Source organism: Dendrobium catenatum, unplaced genomic scaffold, assembly GCF_001605985.2.
Source record: "Dendrobium catenatum unplaced genomic scaffold, ASM160598v2 fragScaff_scaffold_1417, whole genome shotgun sequence".
Taxonomy (NCBI): Eukaryota; Viridiplantae; Streptophyta; class Magnoliopsida; order Asparagales; family Orchidaceae; genus Dendrobium; species Dendrobium catenatum.
The window spans coordinates 1,240,380-1,265,603 of NW_021319879.1; the positions used below are offsets into that span (position 1 = coordinate 1,240,380).

General features: G+C 33.6%; 1 protein-coding gene across 2 annotated transcripts; it reads left to right on the plus strand.

The window, feature by feature from the left end:
* The first annotated feature begins 453 nt into the window (after positions 1 to 453).
* Positions 454 to 24,830, plus strand: LOC110111595 (sphingoid long-chain bases kinase 1). Of its 2 annotated transcripts, none has more exons than XM_020843532.2 (10): positions 454 to 614; positions 679 to 841; positions 1,020 to 1,471; positions 1,557 to 1,928; positions 4,170 to 4,263; positions 4,348 to 4,385; positions 4,608 to 4,754; positions 7,732 to 7,831; positions 20,708 to 21,672; positions 24,392 to 24,830. In XM_020843532.2, exons 3-10 carry the CDS (start codon positions 1,121 to 1,123, stop codon positions 24,539 to 24,541), a joined length of 2,217 nt encoding a protein of 738 aa, XP_020699191.1. In that variant the 5' UTR covers positions 454 to 614; positions 679 to 841; positions 1,020 to 1,120; the 3' UTR covers positions 24,542 to 24,830. The 2 variants fall into 2 exon arrangements, with proteins under 2 accessions (XP_020699191.1, XP_020699193.1); XM_020843534.2 differs by having other exon boundaries at positions 455 to 614; positions 712 to 841.
* Positions 24,831 to 25,224: the final 394 nt, after the last annotated feature.

The following is a 25,224-nucleotide window of genomic DNA, read 5'->3' on the forward strand; positions in this document are numbered from 1 at the left end:
TAATAATATATTTGATATTTAATTATATTGATAATTCTCTAATTAATTAGTTTATTATTTTTAAAAATAATTAATTATTTGACTAATAAACCTATTAATAATTTAATTAATTATTTAAGTATTATTTAGTTAATTTTAATTATAAATTTTAGTATTAATTATCTCATTAATCATTTAAGTATTTTACTACTCATTAATTAGTTAATTATCATTTACACTACTTATTATATAATTAATAATGTCTATTTTAAATTATATTAATTAAGCTAATTATATTATTTTTAATTACAAATTATACTATTAATTGTTCCATTAAGCTAACTTAGATAATTTATTTATGTATTAATTAAACTACTAATAATTTAATTAATTTTCTTAATTATTAATATTTTAAATTATATTAATTAAGTTAAATTAGATTAATTTCTTCAAATAGGTTAGAGGCGTCTAGGTTTGCTTTTCTTCTATTTCGTGCTGTTCGTCTTCGTTGCTTCTGAGGTAGAGCTCTGGACGAGTCTCTTCTTCGGCTTCTTCGACGACGTTCCCTTCCTGTCTGGATCGGAGGGCTCGACATTTTAATAGGGAACAACAACGGGAGCTCGCTTGCTGTGAAGGTAACTATCTTTCTCCATTTCGCGTGCTTCTTCGGCCAAATCCCGTAAATCTGCGAAATTTCAGGATTTACTAAATCCGGAATTTACGGTGCAAAAGGGGAGACGGAGGATTTGTTCCTCCGTGAGATTTAGCGGGCGCTCAAAATCCGATTGGCAGGATTTGGCATAAATCCTGCTCAAAATCAGCATAAATCCTTTGAAATCCTGCATCCAAACTGCCCTTAAAGGTACAAATGTTGTTCATTAGCCTTATCCTACACATTATTGAAATTCATGAACCATACTTCTAACAGAACACAATAACACTTTCAAGCCAATAATGTAAACGTAGAATAAGAAGGGGAGAAGAAAAGAAAGAAGATAGTCTGTTTTACCTTCTAGCTTGATACTTTCTGTGTAATTCAGGCTCATGTACCTGAAATTTAGCTCAAGGAAGTGGCATGCGATAGTCTGTCCAATAACAGCCAAGTTCTGCAAGGAGTTTGCCACAACGCTCGAGCCATCACATGGGAAGCCGGCGTTCCCAAGTTCCCACGACACAACAGTCTTCTCCAACTATTTTTCCAGAAAGTAGAGAGAAAGTTAAAGGTTTGAGGTCTAGCGGGTCTGATATTGTCAAAGATGATCCAGAAAAGGCCAAGTCCCACGAGCATAGAATTGATATTGGAGATGAACAATCTGACTTGTTAGAATTTGAAGTTTTCTCTGGAAAGCTAGCTCATGATAAAAAATACAGAACTGTTCATAATGAGAAAATAGTGTTGGAAGCTGCAGCTGCAGCTAGTGTCGAAGCAAAACTTACAAGAAAGGCCTTGACTTGGGGCTCTCATATGCTTGGTCTTGAGGATGTTATATCTGTAAGTTGTAAGAAAAAAATATTATTTGATAACATCTATTATTCTTGTAAGCTGTTCTTCCTAAAATATGATTATGTTGTGCTAGGTATCATATACTGCTGGTGTGCGTTATTTTACAGTGCATTCATACCCGTTCATAAAGCGGAGAAATGGGCTTTCTTGTTTGTTGAAGCCAAAAAGAAGTAGGAGGGACTTCCGTTTCTGTTCTTCTACTTCGGAAGAAGCCGTCCTGTGGGTTAAAGCCTTTGCAGATCAACATTGTTTCGTAAATTGCTTGCCTCATCCTATGGTTTCTAAGAAGGAATCTACCGCTGAGATTGATGACTGTGAACCTCTGTATGCTGAGCCTAGCATCAAATGCAGAATTCCACCAAAAGTGCTCATTATATTAAATCCTCGCTCTGGACGTGGTAGATCGAGTAAAGTCTTCCATGGCAAAGCGGAACCAATTTTTCAGGTGTGTTTTGATTTTACAATTGTGGTTGTATTTCTATAATCAACTTAGAAACTGATTGAATTTTTTGATGCTGTACATGTTTACTTTTATTTGATTGATGGAATGCTAAAATAAGATCAAATGGTGCTTGTTATGCTGCTATAGTTCATTAGGTGATGCTTCTTAGAGGGTTTATTTTGTGCCCTGTTAAGTGGTAAAAATTTGAAGTCTTGATGGTGCATGCAGTATAGGGCTTTAGTGTTTGGTTTTCCATTCTGTTGAGTAACTATCACATCTAAAGTTCTGCAGCATCCAAAGGGGGGGGGGGGGGGGGGGTTATGCAGATCATTTTGAACGACTTGTTTGATTTACATCTAGTTTATATTTTAATATTAAAATGTAATGACATTCTGTAGGTCTGGAGGTTTGCATGGCAGTCAAGCAACTGTTATTCTTGTCTGGATGACCAGGATCAGGCCTGGAATAAATCCATATTTTGTACCACTTTTTAGAACTAAACTTTTCATTAATTTAAGTAATGCACTTGATTCTTGTTAGGCACATAAATGAAATTCAACTCAGTTTGATTAGAGTTTTGATATGAACTAGATCTTTTATTTTAAATATTTCTTGATGCTTTCCAGCAACACTGCTGTTGACAGGTCCCAAGTCCTGGATGCGAAAAATGAAGGGTTGCGTTAGGTAATTAACAGTCAGCGTAAAACTTGTCAAATAATCATGACATGAATCCTTAATGCTTTCTAGCATTTTTATGGGCACATTGTAACATATTTTGTGCTGTCATAATTGATAAGTACTTTCCCGGAAAAATTAAGAATACTTGTGGAATTTTAAGATGATGTTTTTGTATTTGTAAGTTGTAACCACATGCTGCTGTTCAGGGGTGGGAATAATCCAAAGAAAATATGACACGACGCAAAATGAAAATTTTGATGAGGATGATCATTCAAGTGTGTGGTGAACTTTTGCTTTATTACCACATTATTTTGCAATGCCCTGTTGGAGATGGAACGTTTGGGCCTCTTGAACTTTGCTGGCTGTACATATGCAGAAGCGGAAGAGAGGAGCTTTTTACTAATTTTTCTGATTGAGTTGCTCTTCTCTAAACATGGATTTGAGTGCTACTGCAGCTCTTCATGACATAATTTCGTGAATTCCCTTGTCTAAAGAGAGGAATGGAAGAATTGGTAGGGTGAGGAAGAAGTCAGGTATTTGGGAGAGGTGTGCATTTGTTATATTAAGATACAAAGTGAAGATTTGGTTGTTTTCTGTAATTCCATTTCCATTTCCATTATCTGAAATAATAAGAGGAGATCATTGTTGCTGCTAATTTATTAGAGTTGGGATTTGTTAGGATTGGGTAAAAGGGATATTTTTCTTCGTTGTTGGATAATGTTATGGATGGTGAAGGTGTTTTTCTTGGAAGAAGTATCTAATTTTCAATTATGCCCCTTATCAGGTGCTATTCCCTATTAGTTGGTACCCTATCTCGAGCGTAGTAGTGGCTTGCATTAAAGGCAATGTACCCTTGCTACACTTATCTGTTTATTTATTTTTTTATAAATAAAAATGCCAAAGAAAAAAAAAAAGAACTTTTTATCAATTCCTTGCATATATAGCCTTTTTGATCACAATAGACCAGGCACTTCAAGTTGTGGTTGACAATTCTTGCTGTCTATTGACGAGACTAAAATACTTTCCGTCAATTCTCTTTAGTGATTTAGTTGTCAAATTAACAAGACTGATAAAAAATTGAGAGGTTGTCAGCAAATAATTAGAACCAAATCTCGTTATTACCGATAGAGATATTCAAGGTGGCACTTATGAAGGACCTTTAAGAGAAGTGTCATATTGTACATTGTTGACTATGCTTTTTGGTTGCATTTATGCTAAAATAAGGACTTTCGTGCAGTTCTCTATAAACATTCGAAAGTGCTTCTCTATAGACAGGTCCATGGAAACTTTGCCTGATCTACCTATTCTGTGCTAGCTTTGCATATCCATGATGTCAGGTGAATATGGATTGAATGCTCATAGAACGACAAAGAATTTTTAATGGGTATGCTCTCATGAAGTCATATCGAATATCAGCCATTTTATATTACATTGATCACAATTTTTTGCTAGATGAAATATATTTAAAGCATGGCACATGGTAATATTTAAAAGAGAACTCATAAATATGCTTGTCTCATTCATTGTGTTTTTTCTTCTCATTTTTTATTTAGTACTTGTTGCCAGCTTGCAGGTTTTGAAATGGACGTGGTTAAAACAACATCAGCTGGTCATGCAAGAAAACTTGCCACCAATGTTGATTTCAGTTCTTGCCCTGATGGTATCAAATGCCATTTCATGCACTGCTATTCATGCAACATTAATCTATTAAGTGTGTTATCATAATATTTTTTCTGTGTTGTAGGAATTATATGTGTTGGCGGTGATGGGATTGTGAATGAGGTAAGTTTCTGTAATTTCCTTCATTTGAACAGCTAATCCTTTGAAGACGTGAAGCATTTATATCAGTCATTAGCCTAATCTTGAATTTTTAGTTGATATCATGAGTTTTTACACTACAATATCATGTATAGATTAATTTATTATTATTTTTGTACCAAAGAGTGAATTTAATCAAGCTTAAAAGATGTGGTGACCATAATTTTTTTTTGTTTCATGATGCAGGTTCTTAATGGTTTGTTAAGTAGAGCTGATCAGAAAGAAGCCATTTCAATCCCAATTGGCATCATCCCTGCTGGATCTGACAACTCACTCATTTGGACTGTTCTTGGAATCAGAGATCCGATTTCAGCAGCACTAGCTATTGTCAAGGTATCCAATCTTGGTTTTTCAAGTAACCTTTTGTTTTGCATATTTGCATTACCACTCTTATAAATCTATTGCCAACTACTTAACATGGTTCCAAACTTTGTATTACCATACTTCAAAGTTACGGGGAATGCTATTTGTGATGCATGGGTAGAGAAAATTCTTGATAGAATTGTCATGTTGAGAATTAGCTTATTATATTGGTAGTGATGCTTGATTAAAGTCTGATTTTGATTATAGTGATTGTCCTTTTATAGACCATGGTCTCTTTATCTGTTGGCACTGAAAATCTTATGGCTTTTGGCTTAATGATGATTAATTAAGTAAAATAATCTTCAATAACTTGAAAATGTGAACCAAATTCATATTGATTGGCTTATTGCATGCCTTTATTTTGTTTAAGTATCAATTAATATGTAATAAATATTTTTACGAAGAACTATTGAATCATGATGTCATGCTATAGGCCTTTGAGCTATTTAGTTTGCTCGGTACGACAAATACTCAACTAGCAAAGAGAACTAAGGTTTCACCAAGAGAGGTTGTTCATTTGGTATATTGTCATCCCTAAGCTTTAGAGGACTCTTTGATTTAGGTAACTCAAGGTTTTGTAATAAGGCTTACAATTATTACTAAAGTTTGCAATACATAGCCCACGTTATAGTTTGTTTGTTAACTTAGAAAAAAATAGTGACAAAAAACTCTGAGCTTTATCTACAACTATAACACAACTCCGAATTTGAGGTTATGGCTGCCAAGGTTTCCTAACTCTTTGGAGTGGGGTTGATTTGGTAATCTCTTGAATGAAATAGGATTTGCCTTCATCCCTATAACTATTTCCCCTATACGCACATAATTTGGTGTGATAATATTATACATTTGCAAAAGAGCATGTATAAAGTTGTGTCGAGTGACATCTTTAATTGAGAGTGCACTTTCGAAATGATTCATTTATAATAGTCTCAAACCTAAATTTAAATAAAAAATCAATATCAAGTTGCGAAATCTTTTTTATATCAATCTTCCTCTTAGAAAGGCTCTATTCTAAATCATAAAAATTAGGATCCTCTTTCAGACCTTACACAATAGCTAGTGATCGAGGCATTTAACTTATGTTGCAATGGGTGAATATATTTCACAAACATGTCAAGTATTTGCATGATTAACACTAAGGTGCATTTGAGTACTTAAGGTTATGATCTCATACATTTAGACCCTTGGATATTTATTTTTTATCAGCAAATTTGATCCCAATCCTTTTGGTCCTTTGGTTCATTGCCATTAATTACAATGTTGTAAATGTCAATGGATAATTAAATCACTAACTATACTTCATTATTTGTTTCAGTCTACTCTATCTGAGTTTTATGTAGCTCTTTACAAATTTTCTTGGGGTTTACACTGGTGCAAAAGGACACTCCGAGATCCTCACTTGCAATTTTAAGAAGTGGGCCCTTTCACTCATCAGATCTTTTTACAAGTTTTCTTGGGATCTATAAAGATCATGATGTTCTTCCTCCCCTTTAGAGTTCTAGGTCACCTCCAAGATATTGTTTCCAATGTGGTGTAAAAGGACACTTCGAGATCCCTGCTTGCATCACGTAGTGGGATAAAGGCTTGATGTTGTTGTTGTTTCCTCTTCATCACTATTTTATTTAGGCAAAGTTTATACCATTTAATACCAAGAAATGCTACAGTTCCGCATGAAACCTTCTAAGAAATGCTACAGTTCCCCAAGAAACCTTCCAACCTTCCAAGGAGCTTTCAAGGTCAAATAGGGCTCATTTATAGGAAAGATTATTACGTGCGGAGTTCGGGCCGAAGAACCGTCCGATTTTTGTGAGTGTGCGCAGTAAAAGCGCAGTTACTGTTCACCACTGCACTTTTATTGCACACACTCACAAAAATTGGACGCAGTTTAGGCCCGAAATCCGCACGTAATAATCTCTCCATTTATAGGTTTAAAGAGTTTTACCTCAAATCAAAATATGGCCCATTGAATTTGACCGTTTTCTGGATGGACATTCTTTTGTTAAAGTTTAACGGTTGTATATTTTTTAATTTTTTGAATTATGTCAGTTTTTGCTAAACAATGTTAGGTTTATGTTCAATTAATGTACTATATCATAGGATTTATGTATATCAACCTAAAATTAATTTCTTTCTTTCTGATACAAGTTTGCAACTGGATGCATAATTGAAAAATAATTGTACACAAATTTAAGGAGTGCAAAATAGACAATTATTAGTCAATATTGATGAAGCATCTAGCAATATCTAAATGTGATACTTTTAATAATCTTAGATATATTATATTGAAGAATGGAATAATATATGGATTATGATATACTTTCTAGATATAAAGTTGGTTGAAAAAGAGAACAATTTTTGGTGTCTTATGTAGTGAAAAATTAGCATATTGCCTTGTGGATAAATTTAATAGCACTACACTTAGGCCATCATTGCTTTTGTGAATATGAATACTTGGAAATAAAGAAGTCAATGATATTTTAGGGAATTGTGGTAAAACTAGGAATAATAAATTGAAAAATATTAAAGAGAAGGCGGATTTGGCACCAATTCATTTAAGATAATTGAAATAGACTTGCATGATTTGGGCATACAACAGATGGTAGAAAACATACCAATAAGATGGGTGGGTAAAATCAAAGTGAACGCATTAGGAAGAAAAAAAAAGGTTAGAGTAAAGATAATACGGCTAAAGTTGTAAAAAGATTCTCTGCAAAATAGAGTTAAGAACTTAAGATCAGATATAACATTCAATTGGAATGAATGAAAAATGAGTTCATAAAATATATCTTACTTAGTTGGTTTGAGAAAAAGATGACGATTAATGGCTATTATCAAGTTTTGACTTCAACTTTAATAGTGCTGTCAATCAGACGGGCTTCTGTTTCTATTATCACACAAGTAGGGAGGTTGTCTGCTAAATCCATCTCCTTTTTTGATTTCTTTACAGGGGGGGCTTACAGCTATGGACGTTCTTGCCGTTGAATGGATCCAGACCGGACTTATTCACTTTGGCACAACTGTCTCATATTTTGGCTTTCTTAGTGATGGTAAAATATGAAATGATTAGTTCAGAATAACTGTTGGCTTTGATATAACAATTATTAGCTTTCTTTTGAACCTTAAATGCTTTTATTTGTTCGAAAGAATTTTATCTCATAATTCACCTAATTCAGATTCTAATGTGATGGCTGTTGTCCTAGTTAAACCATGAGAACCTCTTACTGGATGATATGGGATATTAAAATGCTATATACATGATCTGATTTAACGTACTTAAATGTATAAATGAAGGGAATCTGAGCTTGGTTTCTTAATGAATGCTTGGAAACTCATCTATCTTTGTCTTGACATCAATCTTTGGCCTTGATTTTGAATTCTGTAACTTAAGGGCATCAGAGTACATAAATAGTCTGGAAAATATGTGTTTAAAAGGTAAAGAAACACTAGGACTGCCTCACGTCTCAAAATGGGTAAGCTAACATTGATTTTAGCTAATTTATATACTTTTCCCTCTCTTTCTACCACCCTTATACGCCTAATTTTAATAATTCTACCTAAGTAGGTATTTTATCATTAGTACAAAATAAATAGACTAAGCAGAGAGCCAAAACTTTAGGGGTAAGAGGAAAGGAGGATTGTCTAAAATACATGATTGAGAGGGGAGTGACGTTACCAAGAAAAATGGGAGTCAATTAATAAGATAATAGTTAGTCAACATAACATCACCTCAAAAATCATCTCGAACATTCATAATGAACATTAATGTTCGGACTACATCAAGTAAATGAGCATCATGTAAATGAAATGCTTGCATTCAACAATTCAATTATGGGAAGCTTATAAGGACATAGGGTCTGATGAATGATTCCATTATCAACTCATAATAATTTTATTAAATTGGATGTAATAGTGGGAGAGAAGTGAGGATGGAATAATTCAGCATTTTGTCTTTACAACCTAGCCAAAAATCTCTTATAACCATGTATTTCTAGAGGACAAAAAAGTTAGGAAATCACATATTATAGGAGAAATAAATTCTGGAATGCTACCATAGTAATTACACCTATCCTTGGTAAAAAAAAAAGAGCCTAGAGAAGAAGCCCATAGTTTGTCCCTTTAATTTCCTTTCCTTCTTTGAGCCTGTGGTCCCCAAGCAGCAGCACACTCCCAGCCTTATTCCCATCCAGGGACAAGCCGAAACCTGCAGCTACTCATTACCAGTTGCTTTCCTTATAAGGAAAGATTGTATCCTATAGTAGCACGCCGCCAACTTGCTTTCCATCAAGGGAAGCTTTGAATCTTGCAATAGTCAATAGCCAACTCCTTTTTTCTTCTAGTGAGAAACTATAGTAGGCTTTCAACACTTCCACTCAAGCTTGTCTATCATTTTTATCAAAGAGGATATTCAACAGAGGTGGATGAGATATTTTGCTAAATTTTTCAATGAAGAGTGTGAGAATGCGATTGACTTTAGTCACCTTAGCATCCTAAATGAAAATAAATATGTTTGTTTTTATCGGCGTATTAGTAAAACTGAAGTTAAAGAGGCTTTAAAGAAAATGAAGTGTGGAAAATATGTTGGACCTGATGATATTCCAATAGAGGAGTGGAAATGCTTAGGAGATGAATGAATTTCTTGGCTTACTAAACTTTTAATATTATTTTGAAGACTAAATAGATGTCAGATGAGTGGAGAATGAGTGTATTGATTCCTATTTTTAAGAATAGGTTGCAGCGTGACATTAATGTTTCTCAAAATCAATTTGGATTCATGCCAGGCAGGTCTATTATGGAAGCTATACATCTATTGAGAGTTTTGATGGAGAAATATAGAGAGAATAAGGAGGATCTACATATCATTTTTATTGATTTAGAGAAAACATATGATAAAGTTCCATGAGAAGTGCTATGTAGAGTTCTACATAAGAAAGGGGTTAAATAATGCTTATAATCAAGTCATTAAGGATATATATGCAGGACCTATTACGTGTGTTCAAACAAGTTGGTTTGACCAAGTATTTTCCTATTTCAGTTGGATTACATCAAGCATTAGCCTTAAGCCAGTATCTTTTTGTTTTAGTCATGGATGTTCTCACTAGACATTTGCAAGAAGTTGTACCATGGTGTATGCTTTTTGCTGATGATATACTTCTTGTTGATAAGACTAGTGAGGGAGTTGAATGTAAACTTGAATTATGGAGGTCAACCTTAGAGTCTAAAGGCTTTTGTTTGAGTAGATCTAGAACTTAATATATGGAGTGTAATTTTAGTAATAATGGATCTAGTGGGGGGATTGTGACTTTGGGTGATCAAATCATTAATAAGAGTACACATTTTAGATATTTGGGGTCTATTGTTCAGAGTGATGGTGAAATAGGTGGAGATATTATTAGTAAAGTTCAAGTTGGATGGTTGAAGTGGAGGAATGCATTGGGCTTGTTGTGTGATAGAAAATTCCCTCTCAAAATTAAGGGAAAATTCTATAAGATGGTAGCGAGACCTGCAATGCTCTATGGTGTGGAATGTTGGCCATTAAAAGCGAAGCATAATATTAAGTTAAGTGTTGCAAAGATGAGGGTGCTCAGGTGGATGAGCGGTTTTACTCTTAGAGATAGGATATGAAATGAGCATATATGTGAAAAGGTTGGAGTAGCTCCAGTGGAAGATAAGATTAGAGTGAGTCGCCATAGATGGTTTGGTCACATAAAACGGCGGCCTTCTGATGACCTGGTTAGGAAAGTAGATGTATTAAATATGGCTTATGTTAAGAAAGGTAGAGGTAGACCTAAAAAGACTTGGTTAGAAAATATTAAAAATGACATTTCTTTATTAGATTTAGGTGAGAATTTGATTTTTAACAGGACATAATGGAAAAAAAATATTCATGTAGCCGACCCTATATAGTGGGATAAAGGATTGTTGTTGTTAATTTGTTATTATTGTTGTATAGGTCTTGTTTGATCACGTTGGCTGCAGTTTATTCAGAGGAAGCAACATAAGAAATACGCAGATTCTCATTTTCAGTTTTCTTTGTTTGTGCAAACATGATAGATAGTGTTATAGGATATCTGATAACAATTTTATTATCATAATATAAGATGATAGGTTCTTGATAGTAACTTGAAGTTCTTCTAAGAGAAATTTAAGCCATATTAATTCATATATCTCATTAGCCAAGGATTTGAGTTCAGCTTCCGCACTACTCATCATAACATGTTGCTTCTTGCTTCTCCTTGCCACTAGATTACCCTTGACATGCGTATGCCATATTTGTTTCTAGCAACCTCTATGCCAAGAAAATACCTGAGTGGCCTATGATCTTTAATTTCAAGCTCCTCAGCTGATTCAAAACACTTATTTTTCAATCATGATCCCTCTTTTAAGATGATATTATCAATATATATATATATATATATATATATATATAAGGTTGACTTTTCATTCTTGTATTTTTAGAGTAATGTATGATTTGAATGAGCCTATTTGAATCCTTATTGACACAATTTTGATTAACCTTTCAAACCATGATCTTAGTGACTATTTGATGTTATAAATAGATTTCTTTAATCTGCACACTTAACCCGAATTCTCATAGCTTCTTACTAGTTACTACAGTGGATAGATCCATGCAGACTTCTTCATTTAAGTCTCCTTTCAAAATAAGTTTTCTTGACATCCAACTATGATTTTGTCATTAAGAGGATAGCTTGAGTTGTACCATGTTTTGCAACTGGAGCAAAGGTCTCTGAGTAGTCAATCCAATAACTGAAGGTGAATCATTTTGCTATCATTCATGTCTTGTATCTTTCAACAGACAAATACTTGATAGTGAATATTCATTTATACCTAGTAAGAATTGCACCATTGGCTTTCTAAGCAACTCTCCACATTTCATCTTTTTCAAGAGCTTTCATATTATCTTCCACAACCTTCATCCATTCTATTTTATTTAGAGTCTCTTTTATAGTATTTGGGATTAATTTTCTCAAAATTGAAAAAGTAGAGTTTTCAGTAAAGATAGGTGGTCTTCTCTCATAATCTTTCTATAGGATGCTGAGTACAAGAACGAGTCCCTTAAAGCAGTTGATAATTCATTTATGCTATTCAATTGAAATTTTTTTCTGGAATTACCAAAATAAAAAAATATTCATGACTTATTTCTTGAGATTAAGCTACTCTTGTAGATTCTTTTGTCCAGAACATATTTGTCAATGGCGAATAGTGCACCATAGTGCAAAATTTTTCATGGAGCCATAGCATATAACTCATGGCTTGGCATGTGCTATTTTAAAATTAGTATAAAATATTAAAAATATTATGAATAAAAATGTAGCTAATTATTAAAAATTACTAGATTAAAAGATAAACCATCATAATAATGAAAGTATTTAAATCGATGCTTAAATTAAATTGCTGAATGCCTCAACCACTCAAAAGTCAAAATATTATATATATTTTTTCAAATTTGATATTTAAAAAAAAAAATTAAATTAGTCATCTTGAGAATTATCATTATCATCACAAATCAAAATAGCCTTATTTGCTTCACGAGTATCATCATTCTCTCTCAAATCATAATCTTCTTTGTCACCTTTATTATTTTCATATTGAATTGCAATAGTGTTAAGCCCAGCTGAAGTTTACTTTTCTTTTTCTTTATAGAACTCTCAAATATTGTAGTTTTTTTCATAAACAACTGTAGATTTTACAACAGTACTCCATGCCAAATCTTCTTCATTAGTAACTGATTGATTATCTTCATTTGCATCATCAATTTTTCTTGTTAACCACTTGCTAGCATCATTTATATTATTTACATAGATAGAGTCAATAATGTTATGATTGTTGTATCTTCGAATGAAGGCTTTATTATATTTCACATAAACCAATTTTTTGAGGTGATCTTGATCTTGACCCATCTTGCTTCTTCTTTTGCTATAAATTGAAATAAAAAAAATATTAAATTACTTAATTATAAAATTTCATGGTAATAATCTATATGCAATTTTATTTTGTACATATATGTTCAAAACTTCAAATATATTTTAATTACATTCACTCTAGATCGCTATTAGTAAGGCTAAGCAACTTAACCAAAGTTTGTAAATGTGGAGCTTTTTGGCCATATAGTAGCCACCATTGAGCTAGAAGTATTTTAACTTTTATTATTATTTAAATATCAGAATATTTAATATTAATTATATAAGTTCACTAAATTCATATTATCTAGTGCCTAATTAGTGTCTTAAAACAAGAGGAATATCAAAACTTTCTTTATCTTGATGCATATTCTCAAGTCTCAACTTATTGTTAACTTATCTTCTTTCTTAACAATCTTCCCATACATGCATATAAGCCATCAACTATTTTTTTTTTCCTTTTTTTCTTATCAACTATTTTCTCTTCTTTTATTACATTAGGGTTACTTAAAAAGTATTTATAATTTAAGAAATATACAGAACACATGCAAAGGACGATGGAGTTGTTTTCATCTTCTATCAAGATTTCAAAAATATGCTCATACCTATCAACTTTGCTATAACTTACATCTTTGGTGCTATCCAACACTTCATATATGTAACTCATCGGAGGCTTTTTCTTAATATCAACCAATCTAAGGACTTTTTATTTAGTCCTGTCACAGGACGTAGCTCTACGTTTGGCCGCCAGTAGAATCGCGCCACGCGCTCTCACTATTTACCGCGCGCCCCGACAACCCAACTCGGAACGGACCCAAGATGGCTTTGTATTTCTCGATTTTGCTAGGTATTGCTCGGTATTTGCTTGATATTGGTCTTCACAGAGCGGTATTTCTCGTTATTGCCAAGCAATACCTAGCAATACCAAGCAATACCGAGCAAATACCGAGTAAATACCGAGTAATACCTCGCAATACGCGAACATAGCATTCCCGGGTTCCGGTCCGGGTCAAGTCGTCAGGCCGCGCGGTAAAGAGTAAGAGCACGTGGCGACATGTTATTGGCGGCCGAACGCAGCAATACGTCCGGTCAGAGGACGTAATAATTGTTCCAACAAAAGGCGACCTACTTTGAGCGCATGTACGACAATATTCCAAAAAGATTGCAGAGTTGGGAATCTCAACATTGAGTTTGAGAAGATTAATATCCTTAATGTTTTGTGTAGTATTGAGAATCTATAAGGAAAAATTTTGGAAACTACCTTCAATTTTCAGGTTCTTTGATGATACCATTCAAATATCCCAATCTTTCTCTTCTTTATACCACTATATGGATTGAGCCAGAAATTGAGAGAAATTCTTTTTATTTATTTTGTAGGACATAATTTGAAGAGTTTGAGTGCTTCATGGTGACTACTTGATTGATGTTGTGGCTTGGTAAGGAAGAGGAAGAATCAATCTTCTTTCCATCTTTGCTTGACCTAATCAAGGCTGCCCTCTTGCAGTCATTGATCATCTTTATTTAGCAGGAAAAAATATTTGATACTATGTCAAAGTGGAAGAAATAGAGGGAGAAAATGAGCCAAGAAAAATCAAGCATTATGTGCTTACAATATAGCCAAATGGCTTTTATAATCACATATAACTAGAGAAACAAAAAGGTATGAAATCACATATTCTAGGAGAAGGAAATTATGGAACGCTTCAACAATAATCACAACTTTCCTTGTTTGAAAAAAAAATTGAAACAAAGCTTAGAGATAAACCCCATAGATTCTCCCTTTCGTTTCCTTTTTAGACTTTCAGTCCACAAGCAACAATAGACCGTCAACCTTCTTTCCACCCAGTGAGAAGCCCAAACTTGTTGTTGCTCATTGCCAGCTTGCTTTCCATCCAGTGAGAAGCCAAAACCCATTGTTGCTCATCGCCAGCTTGCTTTCCATCCACAGAGAAATTGTGCCATGTGTTAGCAGACCAACAGCTTGCTTTTCATCCAAAGAAGTATCAAATCATGCAACAATCAATATCCAAAGCTCTCTCTTTATAGGGAGATATCACCAAAAAATTTTTAAGGCATTATATGTGAGAAGAGTCTTAATCATAGCAAAAAGTTAAAATTGAATTCCTTGATAAGAAATGTAGAATATAGCCAAAATGTTAAATTGAAATTTGAGCAAATAGACTAGGTGACATAACAACAACAACATCAAGCATTTATCCCTCTACGTAGTTGACACAAGAATAATCATTAATAAGTGTGACAAAATATTTAAAAGTAAGGTGGGTAACGACGGGACTTGGATCCCAAATATCAAAATGAATATACTCAAAAATGATACTATCAGGATTCAACATGGAAGGCATAAAGACGCTTGATTATGTTTACTAAGTCACAAGAATTACACTCAAATTTAGAAAGGGAGTAGAAGGTTTTAATAAACTCACAAAAATGCTATGGTTGAAGATGACCCAAACAACAATTTCACTGATATGAAGTATTGATAAAAAAGAAGAGGGCATGTGAGATTGTATTAACTTCAACACCATCATCAATATCTTTTCATATTGAGATCTCAAAACATTTAATGAGGAGATGGAAAGTTACAGAGCATCTTTGAGTGCAAACGATATAGTGGACTAAAAATGTAAATTTACAAGAGATTTGAGAAAATATAATACATGAGCGAACCTTTTTCACGCCCTATAGAGGGAGCAATGTTTAAAATTGCGTAATCGGGTATTGAGGCATTTTTCGTTCGTGAGGCGAGGCGTAAGCCTCAAGGTGTTTTGAGGCTTACGCCTCAAAATCAAAAGATTGTGTAAACATAAAATGATAATTTTTTTTGTATACTAATGAGTAAAAAATATAAAACATAAAAAAGGCACAAGATATGAAGTGAAATCAAAATATCCCAATAATAAGACTATGAAATATAGTACAACCATTACTAAAGATGATGAATACAACAATATGCTGGGCAGCCGGGGGTCCAAGGGGGCGCTGCCCCCTGGCGGGGTTCGACCTAGCATTGGAACAAATTTTTTTTGTAAGAGTAATTTTGAAGTTTTACTTATTTTTAAAGTTCATAAGTCATTTTTATGGAAATATACCAAGCGATACCCAGCATGTACCTAGTATGTACCGAGCAGTTCCGAGCATATAGCTAGCGGTACCGAGCGATACCGAGTGGTACCTAGCATTGTTGTACTAAGGCGGATGCCTCTAAAACATGAGGCGAGATGCGCCTCAGTGAACTTGAGGCGTACGCCTCAATGCTAGCTCCCATTGCGTAGGCCTTGAGGCTTAAAAGTTTAAAATTGCGCTGAGGCGCGCCTCTTATTGCACAATTTTAAACCATGGGAGGGAGATCTATCAACAATGAGAATAGATGGGAGAGAAGATATGCCAATTGAAGAAAATAACTAACGATTAGATATTATATGTGAAGACGCACATGAGTATAGAATTCAAGATATTCCAGAAGAACCAACCACGACAAAACCATAAAAGAAAACATAATGAGCTTACCCAGATGTCTAAAAGTACTAAGCAAGTTGATTATAATCCTCTAGTGATAAAGTGAACCATTCAGAAGAGTGCTTGGAGTGGAAGGGGCAATGGTCATCAGTGAAGAGTTAGAGGCTTGTTGTGTAGTGGAGGAATAACCAGACTTGGTTTGACACTATTTTGAGTGTTGATTAGTGTGGCACAATGGGTGCAAGGAGAAAAATGCTTTTTTCTCCATGGCCATGATACTCATTTGTTCAACCACCACGACCACAATATTGACTTGCTGCAAGGGTAGATGGGTTAGAAGTCGAACCAAGGAGGTGAGAACTTAATGACTTGAAGTACTCTATAAAGAGTATTTACAATTTTGGGAATGGTAGAGTTAGTCATTAAAGATTGAACATGTTTAAGAGATGGATGAAGCCTAAAGAGAAATTTGGTAACAAGAACTTAATTTTATTTTTGCTTGATGGTTAGATTAGTAGTAAATGATCAACATTGAAAAAGATTGTCCCACTTTCCTCATAGGTATTATAGTATTCCTTGAAGAAAAAATCATGTTCTTGAAAAGAATATTTCATAATATAAGGTGTATACATAGGAAATATCATTTTCCTATAAATAGGTGGAATGGACAAAGTCACTTTTTTCTTGGTGTCATGGAACATGACAATCAATGAATAACAAAGTGATGATAGCACAATCAAATGTCATTTTGAAATTTGATAGTCATCATGAGTCAAAAGAGATGCAACACAGTGATGATGTATGCATGAGAACCAACAAGGAAATGGGCGGCTCTCAATTATAATAGATAGTTATTATCGTTAAATTTGATGGTGGTACCAATGGTATAGGAGGTTTCATCTCAAGAGAAGATCGATAGGCCATGACTCTTTGAAGAAAGAGACAAATAATCTAAGAAAAACCTAGATAATGGAGGTCAAGGAAGCTGAGAAGAGTTAACCCTAAGTATTAAGAGAGAGACACATGAGAAGTAGTGAGGGCAGATTGTAAGTGAGGTCATGTACACTGGCTAAGGAAATAGTGGGTGCTAGCTATATTGAGGAAGAGTAAAAGGAGGTGTGGGAAACAACACATGCAAAGGGGAAGCAAGAATGGGTTAGTGTGAGTAGTGTAAGTATGTGTGGGTAGTGAAAGTGCAATAGTGAGCAAACTTTGGTTTGCACAAGTGGCATGTCAATAATCATAGGTGAGTGGCATAATGTGCGTGTTCGAGAGAACGAGCATGCATGCCAATAGTATGTGAACAAATAAGTGCGAGGGTCACACATATGCTAGTAGGCCAAACGAACTAGTAGGAGGGTCGTACAACAACATATGTTATGTGAATGAGAGGGAGAGTGGAGGGTAATTGTAGCTAGGGTTAGGATTAGCCTCATTTTGATACTAAGTTGAAGGAGGAAATACTTGTTTATATGTTATTAATTAAGAAGAGTGACTGCATATATAGGCAAAAAGTTTAATGTAATAGGTGGTAAGTAAATAAAAGAATAACCTCAATTACAAAGATAAAAATAAACATAGAAACATGTCTACAATTAATTGATAATTAGAATTTTCCTATAATGCTCTTTTTAGTTTTGTACTTTCTAACTGCTACAAGATCTTTAGTCCTTGCATAATATTTAAGGTTATCATTGTCACTTCGATTATAATTCTTAAAGTTGATATTGATGTTGGCCCCATTTTCACTAGATAAAAAATATTATTCTTCAAGTTTATATTTTATTTCAACTTATATAGATTTAGTTGCAATATTTTGCCAATAATGATTGAGCATATCTCATTAATTTTGTTTTAGACACATTTAGCTCCTTAGGGGTCAGACATTGTAAGGTTCAAAGAAATCTACTAAGTTATCGAGCTTGCTTTAGGGGAAAATTGATGTGTTTTGTTCATAGGAGATTCCCTTTATTTACAACTAGGGGATATTTTAGGGCATATTCATATGATTTACATCACTCTTCAAATATAGAAAAATTTCCTATTTAATATAATTATATGCTACCACTCACCTCAAGTTAATGCATTTATATCGGTTAGCTCTAGCATATTACATAAATTAGAGAAAGATAAATGGCTTAGAGCTTTGATAAAAATGTCAGCCAATTATTATTAAATAAAAGCATACATTATAATCTTCTTAAAAAGTACAACATCCTGAATGAAATGGCAATCAATTTTAATATGTTTGTTTTGCGCTTGAAATATAGGATTGTTGGCAATATAGATAGTTGCCGGATTGATACAATACAATATCATAGGTTGAGTACATGAAAAATTGAATTCTCCTTAAAAAAAAAAAATTTCACATGCAAAATGAGCTATACTTTTGTATTCAAATTTAATGCTAAATTTGGTCACAATGAATTGTTTCTTACTTTTCTAGGTGGCTTGGTCATCTCTAATAAAAATATAGTATACAAAGATTGATTCGTTTTCTTCAACTAAGCTCCCATATAATTGGCATTTGAGAATGTTACAAAATTCATTTGCTTAATCTTAGTTAGTATATAGTAAACATTTTTCAATAGAGTGCTTTTTTATATTTTTGTAAATTTGCAGAACAACTTTACAATGCTTCTATTTTGGAATTTGTATGTTTTAATTATCTTCAACGATGAATTAAGTCGCAGATCTAATTCTTAATTAATTTATTGACTAACCTTCAATTCTGAGATGGATAACAAAGAAGCTCTTCGTTATCAAATGCCCTATGTTTCTCGATAGGGCTTTCAGTTGATTTGTAACCTAGAAGAGTAGCCCCTTTATGAAGTTTAGTAACATATTTGAGAGAATGTGCTTGTATTATTATAAGCAAATTTAGCTTCAAGAAAATATTTTAGCATTCTCAGGTCTTTGTTGACAAAACAATTTTGAAAATATTGTTTTACCTCAGAGATGTCTTTATGATCACTTCCAATAAGTAAGATATTATCAACACAAAAAGATAGTATGACAATCCTGAAGGTGTATGTCTAACAAAGATAAAATAATTTGTGGTATTATTATGATAGTTAATCTCGATAAGGACTTTGCATAATATTTCAAACCAAGCCTGAATGTTTTATTTGCGCTCATAGATTACTTTCCTGAGTAGGCATAGGAAGTTTTCCTCCTAAACAACATACTCAAGTGGTTTCTCCATATAAATTACCTCATTTAGCTCATCATAAAGGAAGTCGTCACTCACATTCATTTGTTGTAAAGTTTATTCTTGATTGATGGTTACAAATAAGAGAATTCTAACAAAATTAAATCTTGCAATTGGGAGATGTCAAAAGAGCCTACTATGTAGACCTTCATGAATCCTTTTGTAATCACTCAAGCTTTGTATTGATAGATCAAATCTTTCATCTATCAATCAATTAAAATAAAATTTGATAATGACACCCACCACTAGGCAACTGATTAACCCCATGAAAGGGGGCAACCAAATCCCATACATGACAACTAAGTATAGTCCATAAATGATGCTATAGCGCTTCATAATATGTCATGGAATAAACTTTCATTATGCATTATATACTTTACATTTGAAATGAGGTTAGTGACTTTGATTATGAAATATCACTCGCAAAACTACTTTTTTCTTGCATCACTAAGTATACAACATTTAGCATTTTATTATGCTTGATATTTTTATTTCCATTAAATCTTATAAATGTTTACTATTTCTTATATGGTAGTTTTAAAATACTTTAAATCTTTGCTGTTAATTTCATTTTTAGGGTCTATGCCATCAAAATATAGTCAGTGGAGAAGATATTTTTCTTTTGACAGGATCTTTATCTCTGTATAGTAAAAGTAATGCTTAATAAAATATGCTCATTCATGCACAAGGGTGCATTTGATATACTTACGCAAATGTGCTTCTATTTATTTAGTCAGCAGAAGTTTAATTTTAGTGTGCTCTTACCTGCACGTTCGTAAAAATATTACAAATTTGCCCCTTGTACAACCCTGCAGTGATGCATGTCCATCCACTCAGTCGAAATTCTAAGGCTGTTTTTTCACATTGTAGTCCTATCGAAGAAGTGACGAACAATTCATTTTATACTTTTTTAAGTAGATTTAAATCTCTATGGTATCCTTGAGTAATGAAGTGTCCCAAAACCCAATATGAATTGCATACAATTCCACTCGCTTACAGTAATATCCATACATCAATGGGTTTGTGAATCTCATCTTCTTGATCATTCGAGATTCCCTATCATATAACATGCATAGATATGTACTGTAGTTGATTAATCCCAACCTGCTTAAAATATACTCTGGTAAGTCAAGGATATTTTTTGTGTTGTGTCAAATCCATGTACTGTATTGTTTCAGGAAAGTTATTAAATAGTTCAGTGATAGCTGAGTGCATTCTCTTGTCAATTTTGTGTCATGCAATAAAGTTTTACCTGGTGATTACCATATTTCTTTCTTGAACCATGGAGTTATTTCTTATCCTCTCCACTTGTGTAGTTTTGGAGCTCTCTGAGAAATATCAGAAGCATTGCGGTCCTCTCCGTTATTTTGCGGCTGGCTTTTTGAAATTTCTGTGCTTACCCAAATATAACTTTGAGCTGGAATATCTTCCTACCTCCAAGGTGCTTCTTGAGGCTCAGGGGAAGGCTTTAGATGATCAAGATAAAGTTGAATTGTCTGATCTTTATACAGATATCATGCGGAAATCAAGCAAAGAAGGAATCCCCAGGGCTTCCAGTTTATCAAGCATTGATTCTGGCATGTCCCCAAGTAAAGCATCAGGTGTGGACTTAGAGGCAACAGTTAGCATACATGCAAGCATTGAGCCATCTGAATATGTTAGGGGTTTAGATCCCAAAATAAAACGACTATCAATAGGGAGAAACAATCTGGCAGAAGAACCAGATGAAGTCCTTCACCCCCAACATCATCTTTCGACTACTCCTAATTGGCCGAGGACGAGGTCCAAGTCAAGGACTGATAAAGGCTGGAGTGGTTTAGCAGCTGCAAATACTTCAAGGTTTTCTTGGGCGCCTACAGCATTGTATGATAAAGAAGACATTTCATCAACTGTTTCAGACCCCGGACCGGTTTGGGACTCCGAACCGAAGTGGGACTCTGAGCCAAAGTGGGATGGTGAGCCTTACTGGGAAGCTGATAATCCCTTTCAGCTTCCAGATCAATCTCAGAATGTCGAAATGCCATTGGAGGAACCTGTTCCTAAGGTAGAAGTGAAGTGGGAAGTTAAGAAAGGGCAGTTTCTTTCTATTTTGGTATGCAACCATTCATGTAAAACTGTCCAAAGTTTAAGTTCTCAGGTTGTAGCACCCAAAGCTCAGCATGATGATAACAGTTTGGACTTGCTTTTGATTCATGGTAATGGGAGATTAAGGTTAATGAGGTTCTTTTTGAGCTTACAATTTGGTCGGCATCTTTCTCTACCATTTGTGGAATATGTGAAGGTAAATTGCTTTTACTCTTTCTCGTAGAAACAAGTACTATGCTATCACAAGAAACTGATTAACAAACTTTTTATTTAGGAATGAGCTTCGTAACTTTCAGAACTGTCAAGCTTCCTACAACAAAAATTATTATATTAAATGTATTGTGTTGTAGAAACTCGATATGATGCTTGTTTTCACTGATTTTGTGGCTGAAAATTAACATCTTTAATATAATGCTTAATTTTTTTTTGTATAATGTAGTGAACAATTAAACAGTTTAAGATTACGGCTTCGTTTGTGATGGCTTTTCTCTTTTTTTTTTCAAAATAATTTTCTAGTACAAAAAATTCTTGATTTTGAATTTTTTGTACTAGAAAGTCGTTTTAGAAAGCAGTACGAAAATTGTCCCAAACGAAGCCTACGTTTAGGTCGTCACCTATTATCCTTTATTCCTTTGTGACACCCACCCTGGATTTCCTCTAACCAAGCTACTTTACTGTCTTATCATAAGAGTGTGATCTTCTCAACAACAGTTCAACCTAGGCCGCATTTGGGACATTGTCTTGTGTGTTGTGCTGTCTATTAAAGCAAATGATTGAATAAAAAATTGTTGTGATAGATAGATCTGTTTGGTAAAAAATGGTTGTGATTGTAAGCTGAGTTGGCAAAATGACTAAAATAGATATTATTATAAAAGAAGAAATAATGTCAATTAAATTCATTTTAAAATAAATGAACTAATAGATCATGAATGTAAGATTAATAATTAATAATTATGCAGCTATAAATTAAATTAAAATTAGATTAAATAGTTATATGATAATTTATATAGAAAATAGGCAATTTTTTAACTAAAAAATAAGCTTTATAAAGCCCATCCATTTAAAAGAGCACATTGATTTATAAATTCCCAAGAGATACTTGTTTTAGTAATAGTTTGGGCCTTTGGGGTGTTTTGAATGTTAGTTACGAGAATATTTTTTTTTTCTCATGAAATTTAAAATGTTTATTAACAAAAGTGTGTTTCATGAAAGCGTGTTTGATTATTTTTTTTATATTCCTCATATTTTAGCATTCGTATATAACTTTTTCATGCGACAGCTTCATTTTCTTCAGCAAATGAATCACTTTAAAATTGCTTATGTTGGCTTATATGTGTAGTCAGTGATTAAAAACATTGATGAATGGGGCCTTAGTGCAATTCCTATTCTATAGGCTGTGAAAATTAATGAAACTTGAAATAGATTTTGTGCTCCGCTCCTAACTTAAGATGGATTTCATGTTTGACTTGATTCACTTGATATGTTTCAATCCGAATTGACATGTGGCATGAAATATGTCTATTTATGTAAAATTTAGACAATTTATAATATATGTAATATAATATAATATATTTATATACCTAATTAAATAGAATTACTTTTGAGTTTGTTTAAAATAATGTGGGTGACTCACACATGTTTTATGTAAGACTTTGAGTTTAATACCTCTTAGTTGGAAGGCCAAGCTCTCAACTAGCATATTAAGTTGGGACCACTATTCTCTATTTGCTGCTTTATAAAGGGGTTAATTATGCTTATATACATGTAATTAAGGATATGTATGCATGAGTTGTTACTTGTGTTCAAACACAAGGTGGTTTGACCAAATATGGTGGTTTGACCAAATATTTTCCTATTTCAATTGGATTATATCAATGATTAGTCTTAAGCCCATATCTTTTTACATTAGTCATGGATGTTCTCACTAGACATTTACAAGAGGTTGTACCATAGTGTATGCTTTTTGTTGATAAGACTAGAGACGAAGTTGAAGTTAAACTTGAATTATGGAGATCAACCTTAAAGTCTAAAGGTTTTCGTTTGATTAGATCTAAGACCAAATATATGGAGTGTAATTTTAATAGTAATAGATCTAGTGGGGGATTATGACTTTGGGCGATTAAGTCATTAATAAGAGTACACATTTTAGATATCATGGGTCTATTGTTCAGGGTGATGGTGAAATAGATGGGAATATTATTAGTAAAATTCAAGTTGGATGGTTGAAGTGGAGGAATGCATCGGATTTGTTGTGTGATAGAAAAGCCCCCCTCAAGCTTAAGGGAAATTTCTATAAGATGGCGGTGAGACCTGCAATGCTTTATGGTGCAGCATGTTGGTCATTAAAAGAGAAGCATAATATTAAGTTAAGTAAATGAGGATGCTCAGGTGGATAACTTGCTTTACTCTTAGAGATATGATACGAAATGAGCATATTCGTGAAAAGGTTGGAGTAGCTCCAGTGGAAGATAAGATTAGAGAATCGCCTTAGATGGTTTGGTCACATAAAACGGCGGTCTTCCGATGACCTGGTTAGGAGAGTAGATGTATTATATATGATTTATGTTAAGAAAGATAGAGGTAGACCTAAAAAGACTTGGTTAGGAAATATTAGAAATGACATTTATTTATTAGATTTAAATGAGAATTTGACTCTTAACATGATACAATGAAGAAAAAGGAATCATGTAGCCGGCTCCACCTAGTGGGATAAAAGCTTGATGTTGTTGTTGCTATTGTTGTCGAGTCTTTGGACAACCGATTCACGTACATGTGCTCTGTATGCTTTCATTCATTGGTTGAAATAGCTTCTTGTTCTAAGAATTTATGGTTACAACTCATATTTTCTTTTGCTTGCACATCACTTTCCCTGTATTTGCCGCTGGTTTCTTAGTTCTAAATCTTTTCCACTTCAGGTTAAGTCTGTGAAGATTAGACCAGGAAAGAAATCTCATGCTGCTTGTGGCATTGATGGTGAACTTCTCCCTGTAAATGGGCAGGTCTTATGTTCTTTGCTTCCAGAACAGTGCAGGCTCATCGGCAACCCTTCCAGGTTTCATATATAAGTTTTGCTCGCTCAATTGTTTTGGCCATTAGTATTCTAACAACTATGAGATTTTGAGATCTGACAGTGGATGATATTAAGGGAAATCTATCTAAAGCCTTTTTTCTTTGGCCAGCACTTGTTGATATGAATACTCCTTTTGTAAATTGATTTGCTTATTGGTGCTCAATTGTTCATTTTGTGGCTCTTTTTGTTGGCTGTAAAATTGATACCTGGTAAAACTGAATGATGGTAAAGCTACCTATTCAATTTTTGATTTTTTTTATAGAATATAGATGCATTTACTTCAACACACTGCGAAGGCTATTTCTTTCATATAATTACTTTTGAGGAATTTGAATTTTTTGTAAAATCTACCATCAAAGCAGCCCATGATACACCCTATTTCTTTTACAGCTCTTTTTAAGGAAAAAATTTCTTTATCTTATTCATGTAATGTGAAGTTGTCTGATCTTAGGTTTCGTTTGAGACGATTTTTTTACTGTTTTTTAAAGCAACTCTCTACAACAACAATAACATCAAGCCTTTATCCCACTACGTGGGGTCGGCTACATGAATCCTTTTTCTCCATTGTGTCATATTAAAGGTCAAATTCTTGTTTAAATCTAATAAAGAAAGGTCATTCATAATATTTTCTAACCAAGTCTTTTTAGGTCTGCCTCTATCTTCTTAACATAAGTCAAA